Source organism: Amblyraja radiata, chromosome 3 (genome assembly GCF_010909765.2).
Source record: "Amblyraja radiata isolate CabotCenter1 chromosome 3, sAmbRad1.1.pri, whole genome shotgun sequence".
Classification (NCBI taxonomy): domain Eukaryota; kingdom Metazoa; phylum Chordata; class Chondrichthyes; order Rajiformes; family Rajidae; genus Amblyraja; species Amblyraja radiata.
Window position 1 is genome coordinate 61,065,283 of NC_045958.1, and position 24,790 is coordinate 61,090,072.

Sequence of the window (24,790 nt, forward strand, 5' to 3'; positions counted from 1 at the left end):
ATATATTGTGTAGGTTAACAACATTCCAGAGGAGGTAAACATACAAAATGATTATCTGAAGTTTATCTGAAATAACAAGATATTTTGCAGCATTACTGGAAATCTGGAATAAAAAATGATGGCATCCAATTATCTGAAATTATTTAACTTTGTTGAGCAAGATGTCAAACAGGCCAAGACATATTGATGGGTTAAGCAAACATGGTATAAAGAAATGCAGCACCGGATAGCATGAGGTGATGGGTATCAAAACTAAGCAGAGACAATTCAAAGAGATAGTACATTTATAAATTGGCACAAGACCAGAGAAGCACTCAAGGACAATTATGCAGAAATATTTGGCAGTGGACATGCTAACCAAGTAGCTAATAAAACATATGGAATGTAAGACTTTGACTATAAAAGGTAGGATGTTATGCTAAATCTACATAAGACCCTACATTTAAAAGCCTGCCAAAGCTCTCATGCCTAATCCTATTTTCCAACACCAGTACTACAGTCACGCAGGTTGCTGCTTTTGAATTACAAATTGTGCTTAAATGAGAGCAAACAACTGCTGGAGGAACTCAGTGAACGATCTCTGCAGAAGGTCGTTGCATACAGCGCATATATCTCCGACAGATTCGCCACCTCCAACGGGATCCCACCACTAGTCATATCTTGGCATCTCCACCCTTTTCTGCTTTTGTAAAGACTGTTCTTTCCACAACTCCCTGGTTCACTCATCTCTTCCCACCCAAACCGCAGGAGATGCAACACCTGTCACTATACCTGCTCCGTCGACTCCTTCCATGGACCCCAACAGTTTTTCAGTATATATATATATAGGCGAGACCAAGCACTGACTGGACGATCGTTTAGCTGAACACCTATGCTCAGTCTACCTTGGCCTACGTGATCTCCCAGTTGCCAAACATTTCAACTCCTCTTCCCATTTCCATACTGACCTTTCAGTCCTGGCCCTCCTTCACTGCCAGAGTGAGGCCACTCACAAATTGGAGGAACAGCACCACATGTTTCACATGGGCAGCTTACAACCCAGTGGTATGAATATTGATTGTCAAGTAACCCTTACATTCCCTCTCTCCATCCCTCCCCCACCCTAGTCGTCTTGCTAGTTTCACTGTTTGTATCCCTTCATTTCACCTCATCCACCAGCAACAATAGAAACATGGAAAATAGGTGCAGGAGTAAGCCATTCGGCCCTTCGAGCCAGCACCGTCAATATGATCATGGCTGATCATCCAAAATCAGTAAGAGCTAAATCTAACTCTCTCTTGAAAACATCCAGTGAATTGGCCTCTGCTGCCTTCTGTGGCAGAGAATTCCAAATTCACATCTCTCTGGGTGAAAAAGTTTTTCCTCATCTCAGTCCTAAATGGCCTACCCTTTATTCTTAAAGTGTGACCCCTGGTTTCTTGGTTTCTTGGTCCTCCAAAATATTCCAAATGGAATTTAAACTGGAGGTGGTGAAGGGAGGGCTTAAGCCAGAAAGGGTTATTGGGAAGAAAGAGCTACTTTAAATTTAGTTGCATCTGGTTGGGTAACTATAGTTGGGTGGAGATTATTCCATGTTTTAATTGTGCGGGGGAAGAACGAATTGCTGTATACATCTGTCTTTGTAGCTGGGATCACAATTTGGATCGAATGCTCTTGTCTGCTCCTAATTGGTTTGGGTTTGGTGTAGGTCTTGTAGTCTATGTCGAGCTGACCATTTAACATTTTGTAAAAACAGGTCAAACGGTGAGCTTCACGTCTGTCTTGGAGAGGGTTCCCCCCAGAGAATTCAGAAGTTTGGTGACACTCGCTTCTCTCTCATAGGTTAGTAACAAATCGAGCTGCCTGTCTTTGGACACGTTCGATGGAAGAAATGTTTTTATTTGTGTATGGGTCCCATGCTGCAACTGCGTAGTCCAAATGAGGTCTAACGAGGGTGAAGTATAGCTTCTCCTTGACAGGTTGAACAATGATGAAAGTCCCTGGTTCTGGACTCCCCCAACATCGGGAACATTTTTCTTTCATCTATCCTGACCAATCCTCTACGAATTTCTTTGTTTCCGTAAGATCTCCTCTCATCCTTCTAAATTCCAGCGAATACAAGCCCAGTCGACTCATTCTTTCATCATATGTTAGTCCCACCATCCCGGGAATTAACCTGGTGAACCTATGCTGCACTCCCTCAATAGCAATAATGTCCTTCCTCAAATTAGGAGACCAAAATTGCACACAATACTCCAGTGGTCTCACCAGGACCCTGTACGACTGCAGCAGGACCTCCTTGCTCCTAAATTCAAATCCTCTCGCAATGAAGGCCAACATGCTTTCTTCACTGCCTGCTTTACCTGCATGCTTACTTTCAGGTACCCGCATGCTTACTTTCAGTAAGTACCTGCATGCTTACTTAAGGGCTCCACCTTTCTTGAGTCATCGGTGCTGGCTCTAATTTGTTCTGTACCTTTTCATACGTCTCGTTTCCCACTCCCCTGTCTGAAGAAGGGTCTCAACCCAAAAAAACACCTATTCCTTTTCGCCAGAGATTCTGCCTGACCAGAAGATAAGTGGATCCAGGTAAGGAGCAGGTGATTGGCAGATAGTCAAATGGAGGAGAGAAGGGTGAGGCAGTACCCAAGGGTAGGGGTGATAAGTGGAGGACAAAAATGTGCAAATGGTGAAATGTACTAAGAAAGGTAAGCGGGGAGTGAAATGTGGAAACAAGGAAATATGATGGGTAGAAGGGAATGAGTGGGGGGGTGAATCTAGAAGAAAAATGGGGGACCCAGAATGAGGAATGGGTGATGAGTAAATGTGAATGAGGGGCACAATGTTAGATTATAGGCCACCTAAGTGGAATATGAGGTGCTGTTCTTTTGTTACCAGTTAAGATCAGAATTTTTGCCAGGACATTAAGGGAACCCCACTGACCTTCACATAGTGCTACAGACATTTTCCATCCACCTGATGGAGCCTTTGTTAAGATCTCATCTGGAAGAGAGCACCTCCAAAAAGGCAGTGTTCATTACTGACAGTAACCCGAGACCAGATCTGAGTGAAGCTCACTACCAAGTCACATTCTTATTTTATAAATACCCACATGCTTGTTCACTGTAATTCAATGGAAACTGCTGGATGTTAGACATCTTTCTCTTCCCGCTGTAAGATGTAAAAAATCTCTTTATCTGTGTTCCCACATTAAATGTTTTTTTTTTTTAAAGTGTTGCATTTTTGACACTGTATGTGCAGAGAAACCTGCTCATTAGATTCAGTAAATCTTTCCCAATTGATGTCAACCTATTCTCAGCAACATACAATGCAATAAAAACAATTAGAAGCAAGCACCTAATGGCATGTCTAAATTCTTTCTCTGCAGTATTTTGTGCACAGCCCTGCAAATGAAATCCTTGCTTTAACATTATTCCAATTTCAATAATTGTAGACCACCCTTCCCTCTCATCTACCAAGTTTACCACCACCCCCTCTCCCACCCCCCACCGCCCCCCCACCCACACACTTTTACTTCCCACTCCTGTTAATATCAACAATGCTGCTGTGAATCTAATTTTCTCTATACATCATCTCATCAAAACAAACTCTGGCCTTAATTATAGATGTACAATAGTACAATCTAAACACGTTAAAGATACTTAAAGGACACTGGCACAATTCAATATGAAAAATTCTTCACTGGCTATTTGGTCAACATTATTAATTTTTTACCCAGCTTTGTTTTTCCTTTTGTACGCTCTCATGCTATGCAAACTAAAGTTAACCAGTACAACACACTGCCTCCAACAACATGTTTTCTGTGTCCGACTGTGCAACTGTTTTTTGAGGTTTAAAACAGAAAATCATAAGGAAATATTAAACAACCATTAACAATAATTAAACAGAGAATATTTGTTCATAGCATGCAATTTTCCCCAGGAATAAAATCTATATAATTAACAGTCTCATCTTGACCACTTCCTGTTTGCACTGTGCTTTGATTTTAGAAAAAAAAACGCTACCGCATATGGCTGTGATTGTTTTGGCCATCTTACTCGGAGTTCTCCTCCGCTGCGCAGGCACTGAGGATTTTTCCCATCGATTAAAAATAAAAGACATATTAGTGTTTAAATTTTTTTGAGATTCTCTCTCCTGTCAATCGCCGCCATGAAGACCACGCCCCTTCCGGTGGGAGGGGGAGGGACTATAAAACCCGGAAGTATGGGCGTGGCTCAGTCTCTCTGCAAGATGGCGAGGGAGAGGTCTCTGTCTGAGCTGGGAAACTACAGAACACTGTGCGTATGCAATGTACTTGAATAAATTATTTGTTACCCCTTAATGAAAATGAAATGAGTTGTTTGGCCTGCCCTGTGCTTGAAACTGCAATGGCAATGGAAATGAAGTGAAAATGCAATGAGCTGTTTGGCTTGAGCCTGCCATGTGCTTGAAACTGCAATGGCAATGGAAATGTAGAGAAAATGCAATTAGCTTTTTGGCGTGAGCCTTGCCTGGGCTTGAAAGTGCAATGAAAATGGAAATGAACTGAAAATGCAATCCGCTGTTTGGCTTGGCCTGCCCTGTGCTTGAAACTGCAATGCAATTGGAAATGAAATGAAATGAGTTGTTTGGCCTGCCAGAAACCACAAATTTCGGCCCACAAGGCTCCTATTAGCCGAGAAACCAGTCCCTTTTGCCCAAAATGCCTGTATTAGCCCAAGAGGAGCATTTTGGCCCAAAAGGCCTGTGCTAGGCCAGAAAAAGTGCCTTTTACTGAGATTTCACTCAGATTTAAAAAAAAAAATTTAAAGAGCCCCTTCGGCCCATCAGGCCTGTACTATCCCAGGAGTCCCTCCGGCCCATCAGTAAGTATTCCCTCTGCAGGTATTAAACCTCACCCCAGTATCTTTCTCCCTCCCTTCATTTGCTCCCTGTGAGATCCAGGCCAGGATAGACTTTCCTCATTCATTGCTGTGATCTGCAGAAAAAGATGAAAAATGTCTAAAATTGATTCTCCATCCTCTCCCCTTTCTCTCTCTCACAGAGTCTCTCACCTGTTTTGGGCAGAATTTCTGGCAGTTTCTGAGCTGCCAGCCCACCAGGCCTGAGTGACTGAGCTGTCAGCCCACCAGGCCTGAGTGACTGAGCTGCCAGCCCAAGAATCCATTCGGCCCACAATGTCCATACTAGCCCTCTGGAAACCCATCCCTTCGGCCCACAACACCCATACTAGCGCTCCAGAAAGCCCCGCCCCCCCACTGGCCACCAATATTGGAATTGGTGGAGAGGTGGAATATTGTGTTGGGGGATCAGCCCTCCAGTGTGAACATGGGACCCAACGGGTCCCACTTAGTCTAGTAGAAGCTAAATTAATGCAGTATATTTTACATTTCAATGCTGTACTGAGGATATGACACCATATCAATGGCTCATTTTTCAGATATAATGACAAATATAATACACCTCTTAAGGTGATGTAAACAATCCCAGGGCACTATTTATGGTTCTCAGCAGGATTTAATGGTAACCATCAACTTTCAGATTAGCTGATCATCTATCCTATGGTGCTTATGGGACATTGGTGGGTAAAAACAGGCTGCACACTTATTACCTTACTACAGTCACTACAGTAAAAGGATTAGTCCAAGTCAGCATGGATTTATGAAAGGGAAATCATGCTTGACTAATCTTCTGGAATCTTTTGAGGTTGTGACAAGTAAAATGGATGAAGGGGTGCCAGTGGATGTAGTGTATCTAGACTTTCAGAAAGCCTTTGATAAGGTCCCGCAAGGGAGACTGGTGACTAAAATTACAGCACATGGTATTGGGGGTAGGGTGTTGACATGGATAGAAAATTGGTTGGCCGACAGGAAGCAAAGAGTAGGAGTGAACGGGTCCTTTTCAGAATGGCAGGCAGTGGTGAATGGAGTGCCGCAAGACTCGGTGTTGGTACCGCAAATGTTTACCATATATATTAATGATTTGGAAGAGGGAATTAGGAGCAACACAAGCAAGTTTGCGGATGACACAAAGCTGGGTGGCAGTGTGAACTGTGAAGAGGATGTTAGGAGGTTGCAAGGTGACCTGGACAGGTTGAGTGAGTGGGCAGATGTGTGGCAGATGCAGTATACTATAGATAAATGTGAGGTTATCCACTTTGGCGGCAAAAATAAGGGAGCAGATTATTATCTCAATGGGGTTAGGTTAGGCAAGGGGAAGGTGCAGCAAGACCTCGGCATCCTTGTACACCGGTCACTGAAAGTTGGTTTACATGTACAGCAGGCAGTGAAGAAAGCTAATGGAATGTTGGCCTTCATAACAAGAGGATTTCAGTATAGGAGTAAAGAGGTTCTTCTGCAGTTGTATGGAGCTCTGGTGAGACCACATCTGGAGTATTGTGTCCAGTTTTGGTCTACAAATTTGAGGAAGGACATCCTTGTGATTGAGGCAATGCAGTGTAGGTTCACGAGATTGATCCCTGGGATGGCGGGACTGTCATATGAGGAAAGATTGAAAAGACTAGGCTTGTATTCACTGGAGTTTAGAAGGACGAGGGGGCATCTTATAGAAACATATACAACACTTGTTGATATTAAATTCCATCTGCCAATTTACTGCCCAACTTTCCAACTGTCCATGTCCTGCTGCAGCCTTCAACAACTTCCTTCACTGTCATCAATTTTGTATCATCTGTAAACATACTCATCATTCCCCTTGCATTCACTCCCAAGTCGTTATGACACAACAAACAATATGGGTCGCACCACCAATCCCTGCTGCACATCACTGGTCACAGACTTCCAATCAGAAGTGTCCTTCTATCACTACCCTCTGCCTCCTATCACCAATCCACTCATCTTGGATTCCAACTACCGTAACCGTCTGAATCAGCCTACCATGCAGGAACTTGTCAAAGGCTTTACTATTGTCTGTTCTGCTCTCATCCATTTCTTTTGCTACCTCCTCAAAAGATGAAATCAGAGACACGATTTCCCATGTGAACTATTCCTCATCAGCCCCTCGCTTGCCAAATGTACATGAATCCCATCCCTTAGAATGTTCTCCAATAATTTCCCTCCCATTGATGATAGGCTCATCAGCCTGTAATTAACCTGCTGACCTTCAAAAATAAAAGACCAAAATAAGGTACCTCTGGTCTTCTGTACCTCGTCAATGGCTAATTTGTAGCCACAGCTCTCCATGCTGCACTGTCCCACCTGGAGCAGCGGGGGAGCTACGTGCGGATGCTCTTTGTGGACTACAGCTCTGCCTTTAATACCATCCTTCCCCACAAACTGGTGGACAAACTGGGGGACTTGGGACTTCCACACTCCACCTGCATGTGGATAAATAGCTTCCTGTCGGGTCGCAGCCAGAGAGTCAGAGTGGGCCATCACACATCCACGGCCCTCAGCCTCAGTACCGGCTCTCCACAGGGCTGCGTGCTGAGCCCCCTGCTCTACACCATCTACACACATGACTGCACCCCCGCCCACCACAGCAACACCATTGTCAAATTTGCGGATGACACTACGGTGGTGGGGCTCATCTCCGGGGGGGACGAGTACGCCTACCGGGATGAGGCGGTGCAGCTGACAGTGTGGTGTGGAGAAAATAACCTGCTCCTCAACACCTTAAAGACAAAGGAAATAATAATAGACTTCAGAAAGAATAAAACGGACATGGTACCATTAATTATCAGAGGGGACTGTGTGGAGAGAGTGGCGGATTTCCGCTTCCTGGGAATCCATATTGAGGAGGACCTGACGTGGAGCGTGAACACCTCTGCGCTGCTGAAAAAGGTCCAGCAGAGACTGCACTTCCTGAGGGTGCTCAGGAAGAATAACATCACTCGGAGACTGCTGCTGTCCTTTTATCGGTGCTCCATTGAGAGCATCCTAACATACTGTGTATGCGTATGGTACACCAGCTGCACAGCGGCTCAGAGGAAAGCGCTCCAGAGGGCCATTGACAACGCCCAGAGGATTGTCGGCTGCCCTCTCCTTACCTTGGAGGACTTACACAGTTCCCGCTGCATCAAAAAATCCCAGAGTATTATAAAGGACATTTCCCACCCCGGACACTCCTGTTTGAACTGCTACCGTCAGGCAGACGGTACAGATCTACAAGGACAAGGACAAACAGACTTAAAAACAGTTTTTACCCCACTGCTATAAAGGCACTAAATGTAGCCGCCAAGGAACGCAGGGGCGATACATACTAAGAGACTGTGAAATCGACAGAAGGATGTAGGGCTGGGTGTTTATGCGTGCTATTTTTATGATATTTATTTTAGTTGTTTATCTTTTTTTAAATATTTTAACTTCTATGTATCGTTAGCTTTTAGAAATGTTTGAATGGTGCACTGACTGGCTGACATTTTACAATTTTGTTGTACATGGTTCATGTTACAATGACAATAAAGAAACTATTCTATTCTAAGAAAGAAGCAAAGATCTCCTCCCTTGCTTCCCCTAGCATCCTAGGACAGATCTCATCTGGTCCTGCATATTCATCAACTCTTACGTGTTCCATGAAAGCTAACACATCCCCTTCTTAACACTGACCTGCTTCAGACTGCTAATGTATCCCTCTCTTATCTTACTATCTTCCATGTTTTCCTTGGTGAATATAAAAGAGAAGTTGTAGCGGGGACTCACAGGAGTCCAGCCAAAAACCAAGTGGAACACAAGTTGTGTGAACGAGATGTATTTTATTCTGTTACAGAACTGCTCCCTACTCCTCACTGGTCACGGACGTTGCCCGGCCTTAAATACCCACTCAGGTAAAAACTGCCTCCCTCCAGAGCCGAGGGTTCGTTGTGCCTGTGGCTTGCCGCCAGGTGCTGCCACATGACCCCCCCCCCCCCCCCCCCACAGAACCAGAGGCACTGAACCAGAGACCGAACGAAGCAGCCAGAATGTGTAGATACGTCCCGACGCCCCCGGGGCTTGCTCGGTTCGAAAGAATCCCTGGGAGCCCGGGACGGCGGACACCCACAACGGGGCGGTTGAGCTACCTGGACTGGATCACTCAGGTCCAAGTGGGCCGGCTTCAAATGAACCACCGACAGTTTCGCGCCGGCCTCCCATGTCCAAATCAAATGTAGTAAGCCCGTGCCGCAGCACGCGAAAGGGACCTTCATACGGGCGCTGCAAGGGTGACCTGTGGGAGTCACGGCGAATAAAGATGTACGGACATCCCATCAGCGGCAGTGGCACATGGGAAGGGGCCACCCCATGACGCGACATTGCGATGAGAGACAGGGCGCCGACCCTCTCCTGCAAGCGCATCAGCACCGATGACGGCGGTTCCTGGGACCCATCAGCAGCAGGGACAAACTCCCCGGGGACGGCGAGCAGAGCACCACATACCAACGATCCTCCTTGGGGATGGTACGTTGAATCCAGTCCGAATCCCCAACAGGACCCATGGCAACTCGTCCATTCACTCAGGGCCCTTGGGACGAGCCTTCAGGGCGGCCTTCAGACAGCGGTGGAACCGCTCCAACAACCCATTCGACTGGAGATGGTTTGCTGTCGAGTGGTGGAGCTGCGTCCCCAACAGGCGGGCCATGGCGGACCTCAGTTCAGACGTGAATTGGGCGCCCCAGTCGGACGTGACGTGTAGTGGAACCCCAAAGCAGGCAATCCAAGTAGGCACAAGGGCACGAGCGCACGACTGGGTTGAAGTGTCTGTGAGCGGGATTACCTCCGGCCACCGCATAAAACGGTCCACCACCTTAAACAGGAGCAAAACACCCCGGGACGGAGCCAGAGGCCCCACGATTTCGACGTGTACGTGATCGAACCGCCGGCGTGGCACTGCGAAGGCTTGCACGGGTGGCCTCTGACGTGTTGACACACCTTTGATGTCTGGCACGGGATGCACTCCTGGGCCCAGCGACTGACCTGCTTCTGAAGTCCGTGCCACATAAACCTCGCAGCCACCATGGCGACCGTAGCCCGGATAGATGGGTGGACCAGCCCATGGATCGCCTCAAACACGTGACGGCGCCAGGCCGCCGGAACGATAGGCCTCGGCTGACCCGTGGACACGTCGCAGAGGATGGAACCCGAGGGACCCAACGGCACGTCATTAAGCACCAAGCCAGAGATCGTGGTGCGGTACTCCGGCATCTCATCGTCCGCCAGCTGGGCCGCCGCCAAGTCGGAGTAATCTATTCTAGAGGCCGGGTTAAGAACGGCTGCAATTGCCGGACGGGACAAAGCATCCGCCACGAGGTTGCATTTCCGGCAATGTGTCGGACGTCCGTCGTATACTCTGAAATAGCCACCAGCTGATGCTGCTGGCGGGCGGGCCAAGGATCCGAAACCTTGGTGAAAGCAAAAGTGAGAGGCTTGTGGTCCGTGAGGGCTACGAAGGAATCTGACTCCAGATCAGAAGGCTGCGTGTTCGGATCACGTCGGGGTCACCAGTGTAGCGGGGACTCACAGGAGTCCAGCCAAACACCAAGCGGAACACAAGTTGTGTGAACGAGATGTATTTTATTCTGTTACAGAACTGCTCCCTACTCCTCACTGGTCACGGGCATTGCCCGGCCTTAAATACCCATTCAGGTAAAAACCCCTTGACTAGCACCTCCCACACCGAGACGCCTCCCTCCAGAGCCGAGGGTTCGTTGTGCCCGTGGCTTGCCACCAGGTGCCGCTGCAAAGTATTCAATTACTACCTTTTCCACATCCCCAGGCTCCACAAATTGATTACCCTCTTTGGTTACTAAGGCGATTCACTTTTTCCCTGGCTATGCTCCTACTCCTGATATACTTACAGAATTAGCTTGATTCTCATTAATCTTACTAAGGATATTCCATGACCCCTCTTTGCCCCCCCATATTTGTTTCTACGTTCTCACCAACCCTCGAAATTCCTCAAGAGACTAGTATGATTCCTGTTGCCGATATCGGTTATTTGCTTAGAGACACTGCAGATGCTGGAATCTTATGTACAATGCAAAGTGCTGGAGTAACTCAGTGCGTCAGGCTGCATCTCTGGAGGAGATGGATAAATGACGTTTCGAGCCGAGACTATTCTTCAGATTTCCACCCCATCTCTGAAGGGTGGCCCAGTGGCGCAGCTGCTATCTCACCATGCCAGAGACCCAGGTTCGATCCTGACCTTGAGTGCTGTGTGTGTGTCTGTAGTTTACACTTTGTCCCTGTGATCCCGTAGTTTTCCTCTGGGTGCTCAGTTTCCTCCCACATCCCAAGGGTGTGAGGGTTTGCAGGTTAATTGGCATCTGGTGTGTAGGGGGTGGATGTGAAAGTGAGATGATATAGAATTAGTATGAACAGGCAATCGATGTTCAGCATGGACTCAGTGGGCCGAATAATCTGTTTCTATGCTTTCTCTTTCAATCAATCAATTGTTTGAAGGACTACCTATATATTGTCTCAAAAAACTCTTGAGTGCCCTTAACAAATTCTGCCCCATCTAAGCCTCTTGCACTAAAGTAACTTCATTCATTATTGGAAATAGTTAAATTCACCACTACATCTCTACTGCTCTCACTTGCAATGTTCTCCCTCACTACATAACTCAAGCCAATCTTCCCTAACAATGTTGAACTCAATCGTTGTGGTACTTTTCTAAGTGTTTTTAAATGTTCTGTATAATTTCCTTGGAGGTGTTACTTTAGATTTACACACCCTTATATTGGCGTAATCCATGGCTCTATTAACAAAGTTAAGCATTCAATATGATTTTTTTTTTAAACAAATTGCCTGACATGCTCAAAAATTTAAAAAATCAAACATTAAAATTGGGTTATTTCATTCATATTGTTGACAGAGTGTTTTCTCTTCCCCCCACCGACCACGTTTCTTTGTGTACATTGACATTTATCATTAACTGATACTTATACATTCTTATTTTGCACTTATCAATGCAAGTGCAGCTTCATCGTGTCAAAAGTATCAACATCTTAGCCTGAATCTCCGGGGTATAATGTTGCTTACCTACCTGCAGTTCGAACACCAGTAGAAAACCGTGTCTTTGTTGTGTTAACACTTACCAACCTTATATTCTATCTCTTCCCAATATAGGCTTAAAGGCTCAGTGTATCTATCTTCCTGAAAGGGACAACATTTATCAAATGACTTTAGACCAACAGTTTGTCAGCCAGGTTGTTAAATTACTAAACTAATAGATTCATGTGCAGGAGTATCCATGATGTTATACACTGCAAACTTGCCCAACCGCTCAAACTCTTCACCCTCAGTTATACCTTTGCATTCTGGATGCCCCGCACGGCATAGCTGAGGTTTCTGAAGACATTGCATTCCAGTCTAGCTTGCCCGTGACTACAAATAAACACACCACCCTTTCCATCCCGAAAAAGGCACTTTTGAATTAAACAGCCCAGCAGGGTGCTGGCGAGAATCTGAGCATTTTTATCCTTTTGCAACTCCTTCTGTAGAGTGTTTAACTCCAAATCCATTGGCAGAAGATCAGTTCCCTTCTTCTGAAGTCTAAGTGGATTAGTCCTTGACAACATGCGACTCAGGCCGTGGGATTGGTAAGAAAGTTTATACACAGATTGCTCATCATCCTCATTCTCACTACTTGTGCTCATTTCAGTGTCACTGTAATCCGTGTCCAATGTTACTCTCGCTCCTTCACAAGGCTTTCTTTTCAGAACACATCCTTCTCTGTTGCAATGGTCATCTTTTGTGTGGGACACCTGGAATTTTGGAGTGAAGCTAGAGGTCTGCCGTGCACCAGTCATGTTCTCATTCGATTCAAATGCTCCAAATTTGCTCAGTGAACTCTGGCAATGATTTCTGGAGTTGCAAGTACTTGAAAGAGCTTGGCCTGGTGAATTCAAAACAGATTTGGATTTGGCAGCCACCGCCAGGTGTTTGCAGGCCCAATTTCTGTCGGTCAGGCCTGAGCCTGCCACGCTCACTGATGTACCCTCACTCCCAATAAACTCTGAGTTTTCAATTAGGCTGAGGGATACGTTCTGGAAATTGATGCTGGACTGGTTGAACGTACAAAACTTCACATGGCAGGTCCCTGGTGCGTGGATATGTACCTGCCCATTCTCCACGTTGCAGTTATCAAGCTGGATATGTCCGGAAAATGTCTGTTGATTAAAAAAATGACAAAGTGAGTACATGCTTATCAATCTGTTCACATTGAATTACTAAAGTTGCTCTTCTCATTTTTTTTCCTGTTCTCAGGATGAGGCAACACAAGGCATTCATTATTGCCCATTTCTGGCTATCCTGAATTAGAAGGTGCTGAAGCCACACTGACCCACAAGTGATAGGAGTGACATTCTGCCCTTCCAGAAGGGAAACCACTTCTGTTTTGTAGACCAATAGCCACCTTTCGTAGTTATTTTCATGGCTTACACCCACAAATGACAATGTTTATTGGTGGCTCACCACAGCCTCCAAGCTAATAAATCCAGTGTACATACCATACTCAGCTATATTTTATAATTTCCCCAATCATGGCAGTGAACTGCATGTGACAGGGACATCTGTTAGGAATTAGAACATAGAACGGTACAACTCAGAAACAGGCGCTTCAGCCCACACTGTCTGTGCCGAACATCATGCCAAGTTAATATCCTCTGCCTGCATGTGATCCATATCCCTCCATTCTCTGCATGTTCATGTGTGCCTATCCAAAAGACTTAACATCACCATTATATCCACCTCCACCCTTGCCGGAGCATTCCAAGCAACTACCAATCTGTGTAAAAATGTTGCCCAGTACCTCTCATTAAGATAGGCAGAACAGTGGTGCAGCAGTAGAGCTGCTGCCTCACAGTACCAAACACCTGACTTTGATCCTGACCTTGAGTGCTATCTCTATGGAATTTGCACGTTTTCCCTATGACCGCATTGATTTACTCCAGGTGCTTCGGTTTCCTTCCACATCCCAAAGATGTGCAGTTTTCTAGGTTAATTAGCCCCTGTAAATTGCCCCGAGTGTGTGGTGGGATAATTAGCGTGAACGTGGTCAACGTGGACTTGGTGGGTCGAAGGGCCTGTTTGCATGCTGTATCTTTAAACTAAGATTTTCCCCCTCTAACTTTAAAGCTATGCCCTCTGGTCTTTCCTGCATCCTCTAACTGCAAGCATAACATCTCTCCATTATCCTTGAGTGGTCCTATCTTTTCTCCAGTTACCCTCTTGTTTTTAATGTGGGAATAAGAAGCCTTGGGATTTTCTATGATATGATTTGCCGATGCCATTTCAGCAGTTAAGGAAGATATTTTAAAATTAAAATTCAATGAATTAATTAACAATCATTAACACTATACATCAAACAAATTCATTGCCAAGGTGTTGCAAGGTATTTTGCCTTTTAAGTCGTTACTTCAGATTGTAATATCTACACATATGGTTTTGGGGAATTTTTTCTATTTCTGACCCACACACTTTACAGATAGTTCGCAGGAGCAGAAGCCTTACTTTTATTTGTTTAAAAATGTCGAAATAGTTTATTCTTGAATATTAATTGCCCATGAGAATCTGGAATATAAAATTAAGCATTAAACAATGAGCTAGTGAAAGACAGACTGACTGAACACGCTTTTCACGGGTCTTTGTCTAAAATACATTTCAGCCAATGAAGTGCTTTAAACTATATTAAGAAAAGCTGCCTTTCCTTCTATATAATGTAAATCATCATCATTTAATTAATTTCATTACTCAACCATTCCCTTGACTAACTGTCATAAACAATAAATTCTCTTTCAATATTGTTATTTGCCATATCTACATCTTACCAACATAGCTTTAGTTTGTCTTTTTAGAACTATGAAAATGTTAAATGATGTTAGCTAACATAGCAAAATAGAAACATAGAAAATAGGTGCAGGAGTAGGCCATTCGGCCCTTCGAGCCTGCACCGCCATTCAATATGATCATGGCTGATCATCCAACTCAGTATCCTGTACCTGCCTTCTCTCCATACCCTGATCTTTTTAGCCACAAGGGCCACATCTAACTCCCTCTTAAATATTGCCAATGAACTGGCCTCAGCTACTTTCCGTGGCAGAAAATTCCACAAATTCTGTGTGAATTTTTTTTTCTCATCTCGGTCCTAAAGGACTTCCCCCTAATCCCTAAACCGTAACCCCTTGTTCTGGAGTTCCCCAACATCGGGAACAATCTTCCTGCATCTATCCTGTCCAACCACTTAAGAATTTTGTAAGTTTCTATAAGATCCCCCCTCAATCCTCTAAATTCTAGCGAGTACAAGCCGAGTCTATCCAGTCTTTCTTCATATGAAAGTCCTGCCTTCCCAGGAATCAGTCTGGTGAACCTTCTCTGTACAACCTCTATGGCAAGAATGTCTCTCCTCAGATTAGGAGACCAAAACTGAACGCAATACTCTAGGTGTGGTCTCACCAAGGCCCTGTACAACTGCAGTAGAACCTCCCTACTCCTATACTCAAATCCTTTTGCTATGAATGCTAACATACCATTCGCTTTCTTCACTGCCTGCTGCACCTGCATGCCTACTTTCAATGACTGGTGTACCATGACACCCAGGTCTCGTTGCATCTCCCCTTTTCTTAATAATGCGTCATGGTCAACATCTCAAGCACCATCCTAGTTTCCTCACTTATGCTCCATGGGTTAAAACTACACAAATACTATGACTGGTTTCTCATCCATGCAATGTCCTGCACCTTCACCAGCATTTCCAGTCAGCTATCCATTTCACTGACAGCTACTCTTCTGTTGATTAAGCTTCTTTCAAAATGACTTCAACTCCCTCCCTGTCTACTAATAACTGGTACCAACCAGCTAGTAATGTGAGAAGACAAAAAGACTGCAGATGCTGAAATCTGGAAAAGAAAACAGAACGCTGGAAGAACTTAATGGGTTAAGCAGCAACTGAGTTTGCTGAGGCTTTATAAAACACTGGTCAGACTGCATTTGGTGCATTGGGAGCAGTTTTGGGCCCCATTTCTGAAGACGTGCTGGCGTTTGAGAGGGTCCAGAGGAGGTTTCCAAGAATGATCCCAGGGATGACTGGTTAATGTATGATGTATTTGACGGCACTGGACACGTACTCACTGGAGTTTAGAAAGATATGCGGGGACCTCATTGAAACTTATGGAATAGTGAAAGGCCTGGATAGAGTGGATGTGAAGAGGACGTTTCCATTAATGGGAGGGTCTAGGGCCAGAGGCCATAGCCTCAGAATAAAGGATGTACCTTTAGAAAGGAGATGAGCAGGAATTTCTGTAGTCGGAGGGTGGTGAATCTGTGGCATTCATTGCCACAGACAGCTGAATATTTTTAAGGTGAAGATTGATTCATTATTGATCAGTATGGGTGTCAGGGGTTATGGAGAGAAGGCAGGAGAATGGGGTTGAGAGAGAAAGATAGATCTGCCATGATTGAATGGCAGCGTTGACTGGATGGGCCTAATGGCCTAATTTTGCTCCTACAACTTATGAACTTACCTGTGGAGGCAAAAGGTACAAGTTGATATTTCAAGCCCAGACCCAACTTCTTGTCTGAGGGGAAATGGGCAAGATTGCTGATATATAGCACTATATAGTGAGTTGGGATAGAGGCTGGTCAATTATAAGTGGAAGCAGATGGTGAGTGCATGATGGACTGATTGGGTGAGACAGAGTCTGGGAGGTGAGCAGTGGAGCCAAGTTCAGTGGGAATAATGGGCAGATGGAACCAGGTGAGGTGCGGGGAAAGGAATGAAGAAAGGGAGAAGAAATTACTCATGAGGCCTTAACTTTACCTGTTGTTCCCTGACAGTACAATGACTTAAATTATCATTACAACATTTGACTGGATATTAATTTAGTCATACTATCACTGATCTGATCACAAAATTTGAGATCCATAATTAATATTCAAGTAAATATAAATGTAACTACTTTAGGTTAAGGTTTATACCAGACACACAAGTGAATGATGTCACCCATATGGAAAATTGTTAGCTAAAGCAATAAAAACACGCAAAACTACCTTTGCACAATATGGCATATTATTAATTCAGGCTATGTGAGTTAAGACCATGCCATTGACGCATCCTCCTTTTAATTAGATATAGTGGTTAAGTAATAGGACAACAGACCATTCAAGCCTTTTCCAACATTAAACATATCAATGATCTATATCATAACTCCCTTTGATGCATCTAAACATTTCATCAATCCCAGTCTTGAAAATAACATTCAGGGCCAACTTTGAAAGAAAAGCAAGTTGTATCCTCAAAATATCCAAATAACTTAAAGTATTTGGACAACTGTATAAAAAAACCCCCCAATATATTACCCACACACTGAAGTTCAGCTAATCATTATGAAAATAAGCTGATGCATTAAGCTCGCTTTATAATTTGTATCCAGTATCAAGTTAAAATGCTATTAATGTTTTGTTACTGATTGTTCAGGGTGCAATTGCTTCATACCAAACAGTGAAGACCTGTGACTTTTCATCAAATTTTTACTGATTACCAAGGCAAACAACAACATTTCCTGTGAGCCAACTTAATTTCATCCTTCAGAATTTAAAGCAAACCATAAGTGAGGCCTACCTAAACTGCAGTTAAAACCAGAATTTAAAATCTCTATTGGAGGGAAGTGGATGCGGTTCAGCAAAAGAAAAGATAATGCAGAGAGCCATATAGGAACTTGAAAACTGTAGCATCCAGGTTCAGGAGCAGCTTCTTCCCAACCTTCAACAGGCTATTAAATACTACAACCTCCATATAACCACCGAACTACATAAACTTGGGGGCATTGTTTTTGTCTTTGCACATATATACTGAACTTTATTTTACTGTTTATTATGGTCTTTACAGAGTACAGGTACTATGTTTACATGTCTGTGTGGAAGGAACTGCAGATGCTGGTTTACAACGAAGATAGACACAAAATGCTGGAGTAACTCAGCGGGTCAGGCAGGATCTCTGGAGAAAAGAGGATGCTCACCTATTCCTTCTCTCCAGAGATGCTGCCTGTCCCACTGAGTTACTCCAGCATTTTGTGTCTATGTTTACATGTCTGTTGTGGTACTGCAAGTAAGAATTTCATTGGTTTGTTTCGGGACATATGACAATAAAACACTAATAGATTTAAAACTACCAGTTATAGGTCAGATAGGAAAGTCTTTTTTAGAATTTGCAGAATCCTCCCTTAATGGAAAATGTGTAGAACTTCAGATGCTGTTTTAAACCTCCTTTAATGGATCTGTTTTCAGCTAAGGGTAATTCAAGTTCAAGTTCACATTTATTGCCACATGCACCAATTAAGATACAGTGGAATTTGATTTACCATGCAGCCACACAATCAAAAATAGTACAATAGAATATAACATGAACATCCACCACAGTGGAATCAACATTCTTCACTGTGATGGAAGGCAATAACGTTCAGTCAGTCCTCCTCCTTTGTTCATCCGTGGCCGGGGCCATGAACCCTCCACAGTCGCCACTACGGACGGCCCGATGTACAGGCCCTCTCGTTGGGATGGTCAAAACTCCGACGTCGGGACGGATGGATACTCCGCGGCTTGGAGGTCCCAAATCGACCGCTTCCTACCGGAGACCGCGGCTTCATGATGTTATATGCCGCAGGCCGGTGGTTGGAGCTCTTATCCAGTGATCCCCGGCAAGGGATCCCAGACTCCACAATGGAAATTCCACGCCACACCCGCGGCTAGAAGCTCAGCAGACCCTGGCTTCAGGATGTTATAGTCCGCAAGTCAGCGATCGGAGCACTTCTTCTGGCGATCCCCGGCAAGGGATCACCCGGCTCCGGGATGGAAAGTCCGCGCTGCGCCCGCTGCTGAAGCTCTTGGACCGACTCCGGGAGAGGCCATACCAATCCGAGGATGCGAGGAAGGGCGAAAATGCAACTAGGAGAAAAGTCGCATTGCACCGAGGTACGTGACTGAAAAACAGTTTCCCCCTATTCCCTGCCACACTAAAACACACTTTTAGACATACTAAAAACAAAAAATGTTGAAAGGACGAACAGCTGCTGCCAAGGCTGCCGGCACCACCCGATGTCACGATGTCCCCTCCCTACCATCCCTCTATTAACTATTCTCAAAGATAGTACAATTTATTATTTTTTTAAATAACTGCAGATGCTGCAAATCTAAAACAAAAGCAGAAAATGCTGGAAATACTTAGCAGTTCAGGCCATGTCTATGGGAAGAGAAACAAAGCTAATGTTTCAGGTCAAATACCCTTTCTCTTTGACCTGAAACATTAACTCTGATTCTCTTCCCACAAATGCAGTGACCTGCTGTTTTTTCAAACATTTTCAGCTTTTAGTTATAAATTAGACTAAGTGGGACCCGTTGGATCCCAGTCACACGGGAGGCCTGGTCTCCCAACGCAACCCGTTCCCCCACGCAATATTCCACCACTCACCCGTTCCCCCAACAAAATAGTCCACCACTCACCCATAGCCCCTAACTGCACAGGCGCAGCTCATTTCCCCTCATTCCCAGCAATCCCTCCCCCATCCTCTTCATCCTCCTTCTTCTTTCTCTTCTCCTCCTACCATCCCCCAATCCCTCCCTCAACTCTCCTTTCCCCTACCCTCAGTCATTCCCTCCCTCCATAACTCATCTACCCTCCCTACCCCCCTCCTATCCCTCTACCCCCCCCCAACCTCCCCCCCACTATCCTTCCTGACCTCCCCCACTGCCCTCCTCGACCTCTATTCCCCGCTCCCTACCTCCCCCCTCCTCTCCCTTTATTCCCCATCCTCCCCCACGCTCCCCACCCCCTCCTCTCCATCAATCCCCTCACTCCCCCTCCTCACCTCCCCGGGATCTTTCCCCACTCCTCCTCTCCTCCCCAAACCCTCCCTCCCTCGCCTTTCCCCTACCATCAGTCATTCCCTCCATAACTCCTCTCCCCTCCCTACCACCCTCCTATCCCTCTATTTCCCACCTCCCCCTATCCCCCCCACTCTCCCTCCTCACCTTCCCAGGATCTCGATGTTGGAACAGTCGGCCTCAGAGTCGACTAGGCTCTGGGCGACGCAGCTCCAGCCACGCTCCAGCCGGCGATGTACAAACTCTGCTCTCTCCACTCCTTCAACTTTATTCTCCCCGCCGGTGAGTGACGGAGGACCCGGCCAATCAGTGCGGCGATGGTGCACCGAAACAGGCGTCGCCATCCCGGGTGACTGACAGGAGAGGAGACCAATCTGCGCATGCGCGGTTTTAAAGCTTTTTAAACCTTAATAGCTTTTAAACTATACCATCGATCGGAACAAAACTTGTTGCACTTGAGCACAGGAGAATGGTGAGTAAGGTGGCAAAAAATCTTAGTGCTTTCGTGTACTGTTCTTGCGCAAATAGAAATGCCACGCAAACCGGAAGAGCACAAGATCAGGGTTTTAGTTATGTATAGATAAAAGACATCTCCTGCCAAAATATTTAAGGATTAGGCATTTTATTAGATCAAATTAAATTTTTACCAGCCTTTCAGCCATAGTCACAAACCCACCTCGAACTGATATGGCAAGTGTTTTGTCTGCTGGCTGAAAAGATCTTTGTAAATAGAGTTGCCCATCTCCATCCAACTCCCAATAGGAAAAGCCAGACAGATAAACTGGGAAATCAGAGTCAAGGGCACAGGATGGCTGATATAGGGAATGAAGAGCATCAGATAATGCCAGTCAAAATCTAAGAAAATTCAATGAAATGGTTCAAGCGTTTGAAACAGAAAGCATTTCACTGCCATAGTTAAATCCCAAACTTACTTAAATGTAAAATTCAAAAAAATAAAGAGACATGTCTATACTTCGTAAAGTCTGACTGGTCAATGGAGATTGAACTGTATTGCATTAAACAAACTACTGTATAGATTTTGGCAACAGCATCACAACCTATTCCATAGTTAAGTGAATTTTTAATTCACGATTTTATGAGGTGAAAAGCTTCTTAATAAAAATATTTGTTTAATCCATGACACACCAAATTGTTCCATCAAGTGTTATACGGAACATCTGAGGCATTAAACATAGCTTACGTCAAGAAAAGCTGGTGTTTTGGAACAATGTTTTCCAAAGTTCAGCATCCTGGGAATTTTCTTACCTCCTTTCTGGATATACTCCATTACCATTGTATCATGCAACAATGAAAAAATAGATCAAACCAATGGAACTTGGCATTTTTTACATTGAGATTGTCTCACATTTCTGCCAGACACTTTAGAATATGTACTCACCTTGTATACAACAGGCGTGAACCATGCTGGCATGAGGACCAAATTGCACAGCCGTGCTGTTGGACAGTGTTGGTCAAAGCTAATAAGGAGTGCCACATCCCCTAACTTTCCAAGTCCAATTATTTCTACAGGGACCTTTAAAATCACTTCATTCTGTTCTTCATATACACCAGGGCAAACAAAAATCTTATCATACATATTGGCAACAGCTAAGGCACTCCTGAGGTTTGGATGTTCGTTTGTAGCGCCGACATATATAGTTTTTCTATCCTTCTTTCGCCGAAATAAATGCAAACAGTTTGAGGATTCCATGTCCTGGGCATTTTTGGTCCAAATTTTAGAAGCTAGGTGATGTTGCCTGAAAGCTTCCCGCCAAGATTGCGGTTCCACATCAGGTTCATTTGGCCAGTTTGGATGTTTGCATTCATTGCATTCAAGGCACAGCTGTCTCCACCGAGTATTATCCAGGCTGATTATCAGTTCATACCAAGCCCTGCACACCACACAACAACGACCCAGATCTGGGAGAGGCAAATATGCAAGGATCAGACGCCACAACTCCAGTGGGAGACCGCTGATTTCCATAGTCACCTATAAATTAAAAAAATAATGATTAAAATTTATTACGGATGAAATAGTTTGGTACAGTGTTCCCTGTATTGTCACAATAACATTATATAGATAAAAGATACATAATGGAAACAGGCCCAGTTCACGCCTACCATCGATCATCCTTTCACACTAGCTCTAAGTTATTCCGCTTTTGCTGGCACGGTCTACACACTAAGGGTAATTTACAGAGGCCAATTAACCTATAACCCGCACGTCTTAGGACTGTGGAAAGAAACCGGAGCACCTGGAGGAAACCCATGCGGTCACCCATTCTAGTGCTAATGCTGATAAGTATGAGGTGCTACATCTTGGCAGGTCAAATCAAAATAGGACGTACATGGTAAATGGTAACAAATTGAGGAATGCAGTTGAACAGAGGGATCTAGGAATAACTGTGCATAGTTCCCTGAAGGTGGAATCTCATGTAGATAGGGTGGTAAAGAAAGCTTTTGGTGTGCTGGCCTATATAAATCAGAGCATTAAGTATAGAAGTTGGGATGTAATGTTCAAATTGTACAAGGCATTGGTGAGGCCAATTCTGGAGTATGGTGTACAATTTTGGTCGCCAAATTATAGGAAAGGTGTCAACAAAATAGAGAGAGTACAGAGGAGATTTACTAGAATGTTGCCTGGGTTTCAGCAACTAAGTTACAGAGAAAGGTTAAACAAGTTAGGTCTTTATTATTTGGAGCACAGAAGGTTAAGGGGAGACTTGATTGAGGTATTTAAAATGATGAGAAGGATAGACAGAGTTGATGTGGATAAGCTTTTTCCATTGAGAGTAGGGAAGATTCAAACAAGAGGACATGATTTGAGAATTAAGGGACAGAAGTTTATGGGTAACATAATAATAATAATAAATTTTATTTATGGGCGCCTTTCAAGAGTCTCAAGGACACCTTACAAAAATTTAGCAGGTAGAGGAAAAACATGTAAGGGGAATGAAATAAATAGTAGAGACATGACTAGTACACAACATGAGGGGGGACTTCTTTACTCAGAGAGTGGTAGCTGTGTGGAATGTACCTTTGCCTGAACATGCAAGAGTTGATCCTATTTGGACTGTGTATTCAACACCAAACATAAGGCAAGAAAAAAGACTAAGGTTAATGGAGATGATAAATCTCAGAATGATAAACTTTGTCAGTGCATAGTGTGGCTCCTTATATGCTTTGTCCCTCATGTGTCAGCCACAGAATGTCAGAGGAATTTCAGTACGATTGCAATCTTGCATCTAACCAAATTCATAATCAAATGGATGCATTGTTTGAATTGAGAATGTTACAATATGTGGACTTACACGTTCTCCTCTGTGCCAATAATATAATCTGCTTCATTTGGTGCCATGTTTCTAGGCAATAGGTTGTTTGAATCATGAAAAGGTTGATCTATATTTACACTGGTAGGCCAATCCAAAATATAAAAATGTCCTTTGATCAATGTAGCAGCAGCCACTGAAAAAATAACAACTATTTTGTCTGCTCATTTCCAATTCAATGATCAAAGTCGTGTCACAAAGTGATTCAGTGGAAGGAATAAACTAGCGCTCAGGCCAAACAGAAACTTTTTTTTTTTAAATCATTTTTAGAGTACACTTACACTGGACTGTGTCACAGCACGGAGAACCAACAATTACACAAGGCTTTTCACAACCTCAGCAGGTATTACATAAATAGATGGAAAATCTGACATTAATACTCCTCCATGATCGGTCAGCAGCCTATGACATGACTAAACATTCTGTCCGTGCCTCCCTTAACGTCCAGTTCCATTGTTAACTATCTATTATAGCCAAAGATTCACCTGCAAAGGCATCATTATCCAGTACTGCACTGCAACATCCAAGGTTCACAAGGGTCTCTATTTACTACCCTCACTTGCTCTCTTTACCTCACTTCAGAACACATAAGATTCCACACATTCAATGGCAACATCACTTCACCACCCCTCTACCCATCTACTCCAATAATGCTGATTAACACAAACACCTGGTTCAATAATAAACCAAATTTAAAATTGACAACTATCAGTTCAAAGTTCATGATGGTCAGTTCAAATTTCTCTCTGGTCTCTGTTATCTCATCAGCTGAAAATTCTGCATTCATTTAAATCTATCTTAATAAGCATCTACAGCTTAAGTCATGATACAAATGGCAGGCCCTGTCATCAGGACTCACACTTTCTCATCAGTGGCAATAATATAATCTGCTTCATTTGATACCATGTTGAAAGGCAACAGCTTGTTTGGATCAGAAAAGAGTTGATCTATACTTACACTGTTTCATCAGTACAACACATGTTCAAAAATGTCCGTTGATCAAATGAGCGGCAGCCACTGAACACACTGGCAATAAGCTTTGACATTTCCTCCCTGAATCTTGTTTCAAATGCTTCTTAAAACTTCTCACCTTTTTTTACTCTCTCCTCATACAGTTTAGTGCAAAATGTGGTTTGCTACCATTTCTGCTACAAAAAGTTTGTAAATTTCTTATCAGGATAGTTAAAAGGCATTGCATAAATGCAAGCTAACTGTTTTACGAGCTGAGAGAACTAGCTGCTCTTCTTTCCTTCCACCTAATGGAGCAGAAGAGCAAGAAGATACAAAAACAACATTGATTTATTGCCATGGTGATCCTTGTTGATAGCCTGGCAAGATCCTTACAGGACAGAAATTATTTAATGGGTCCCAAAAGACATTATATAAAGGCCAAACTATTCCACAAAAATTGAAACCAAATGGTTAAATTTGCTCATTTGGGAATTGAACCATCACAGAATTTCTGATTCTCCCCTTTCTCTGTCATCGTTCCTGGAAACGTATGCTTTCACAAGACAGCACAGCGGTTGAGAGGTTTACAATTTAAAGCCTCATTTCCCCCTGGGCTTTGCTGCCAGTGGTAGAGTGATTTAAATTGGACGTGTGTAGGGGCCAGAAATCGAGGAGCATAGAGATCCTGGAAGGCTGGCGGGCAAGGGGAAGTAAGGA

At 44.2% G+C, this 24,790-nt stretch overlaps 1 protein-coding gene across 2 annotated transcripts in view; it reads right to left on the reverse strand.

Annotated features, from left to right (window-relative positions):
- The window catches only part of fbxo10 (F-box protein 10), a 76,719-nt gene that overhangs the window by 37,484 nt on the left and 14,445 nt on the right, over window positions 1-24,790 (reverse strand). For both annotated transcript variants that reach the window (XM_033017889.1, XM_033017888.1), the window contains 2 exons: window positions 21,193-21,783; window positions 12,227-13,087 (listed from right to left, as the gene is read on the reverse strand). In XM_033017889.1, coding sequence (XP_032873780.1) covers window positions 12,227-13,087; window positions 21,193-21,777 — 1,446 coding nt within the window. In that variant the 5' untranslated portion in view covers window positions 21,778-21,783. The remainder of the gene's footprint in view (window positions 1-12,226; window positions 13,088-21,192; window positions 21,784-24,790) is intronic.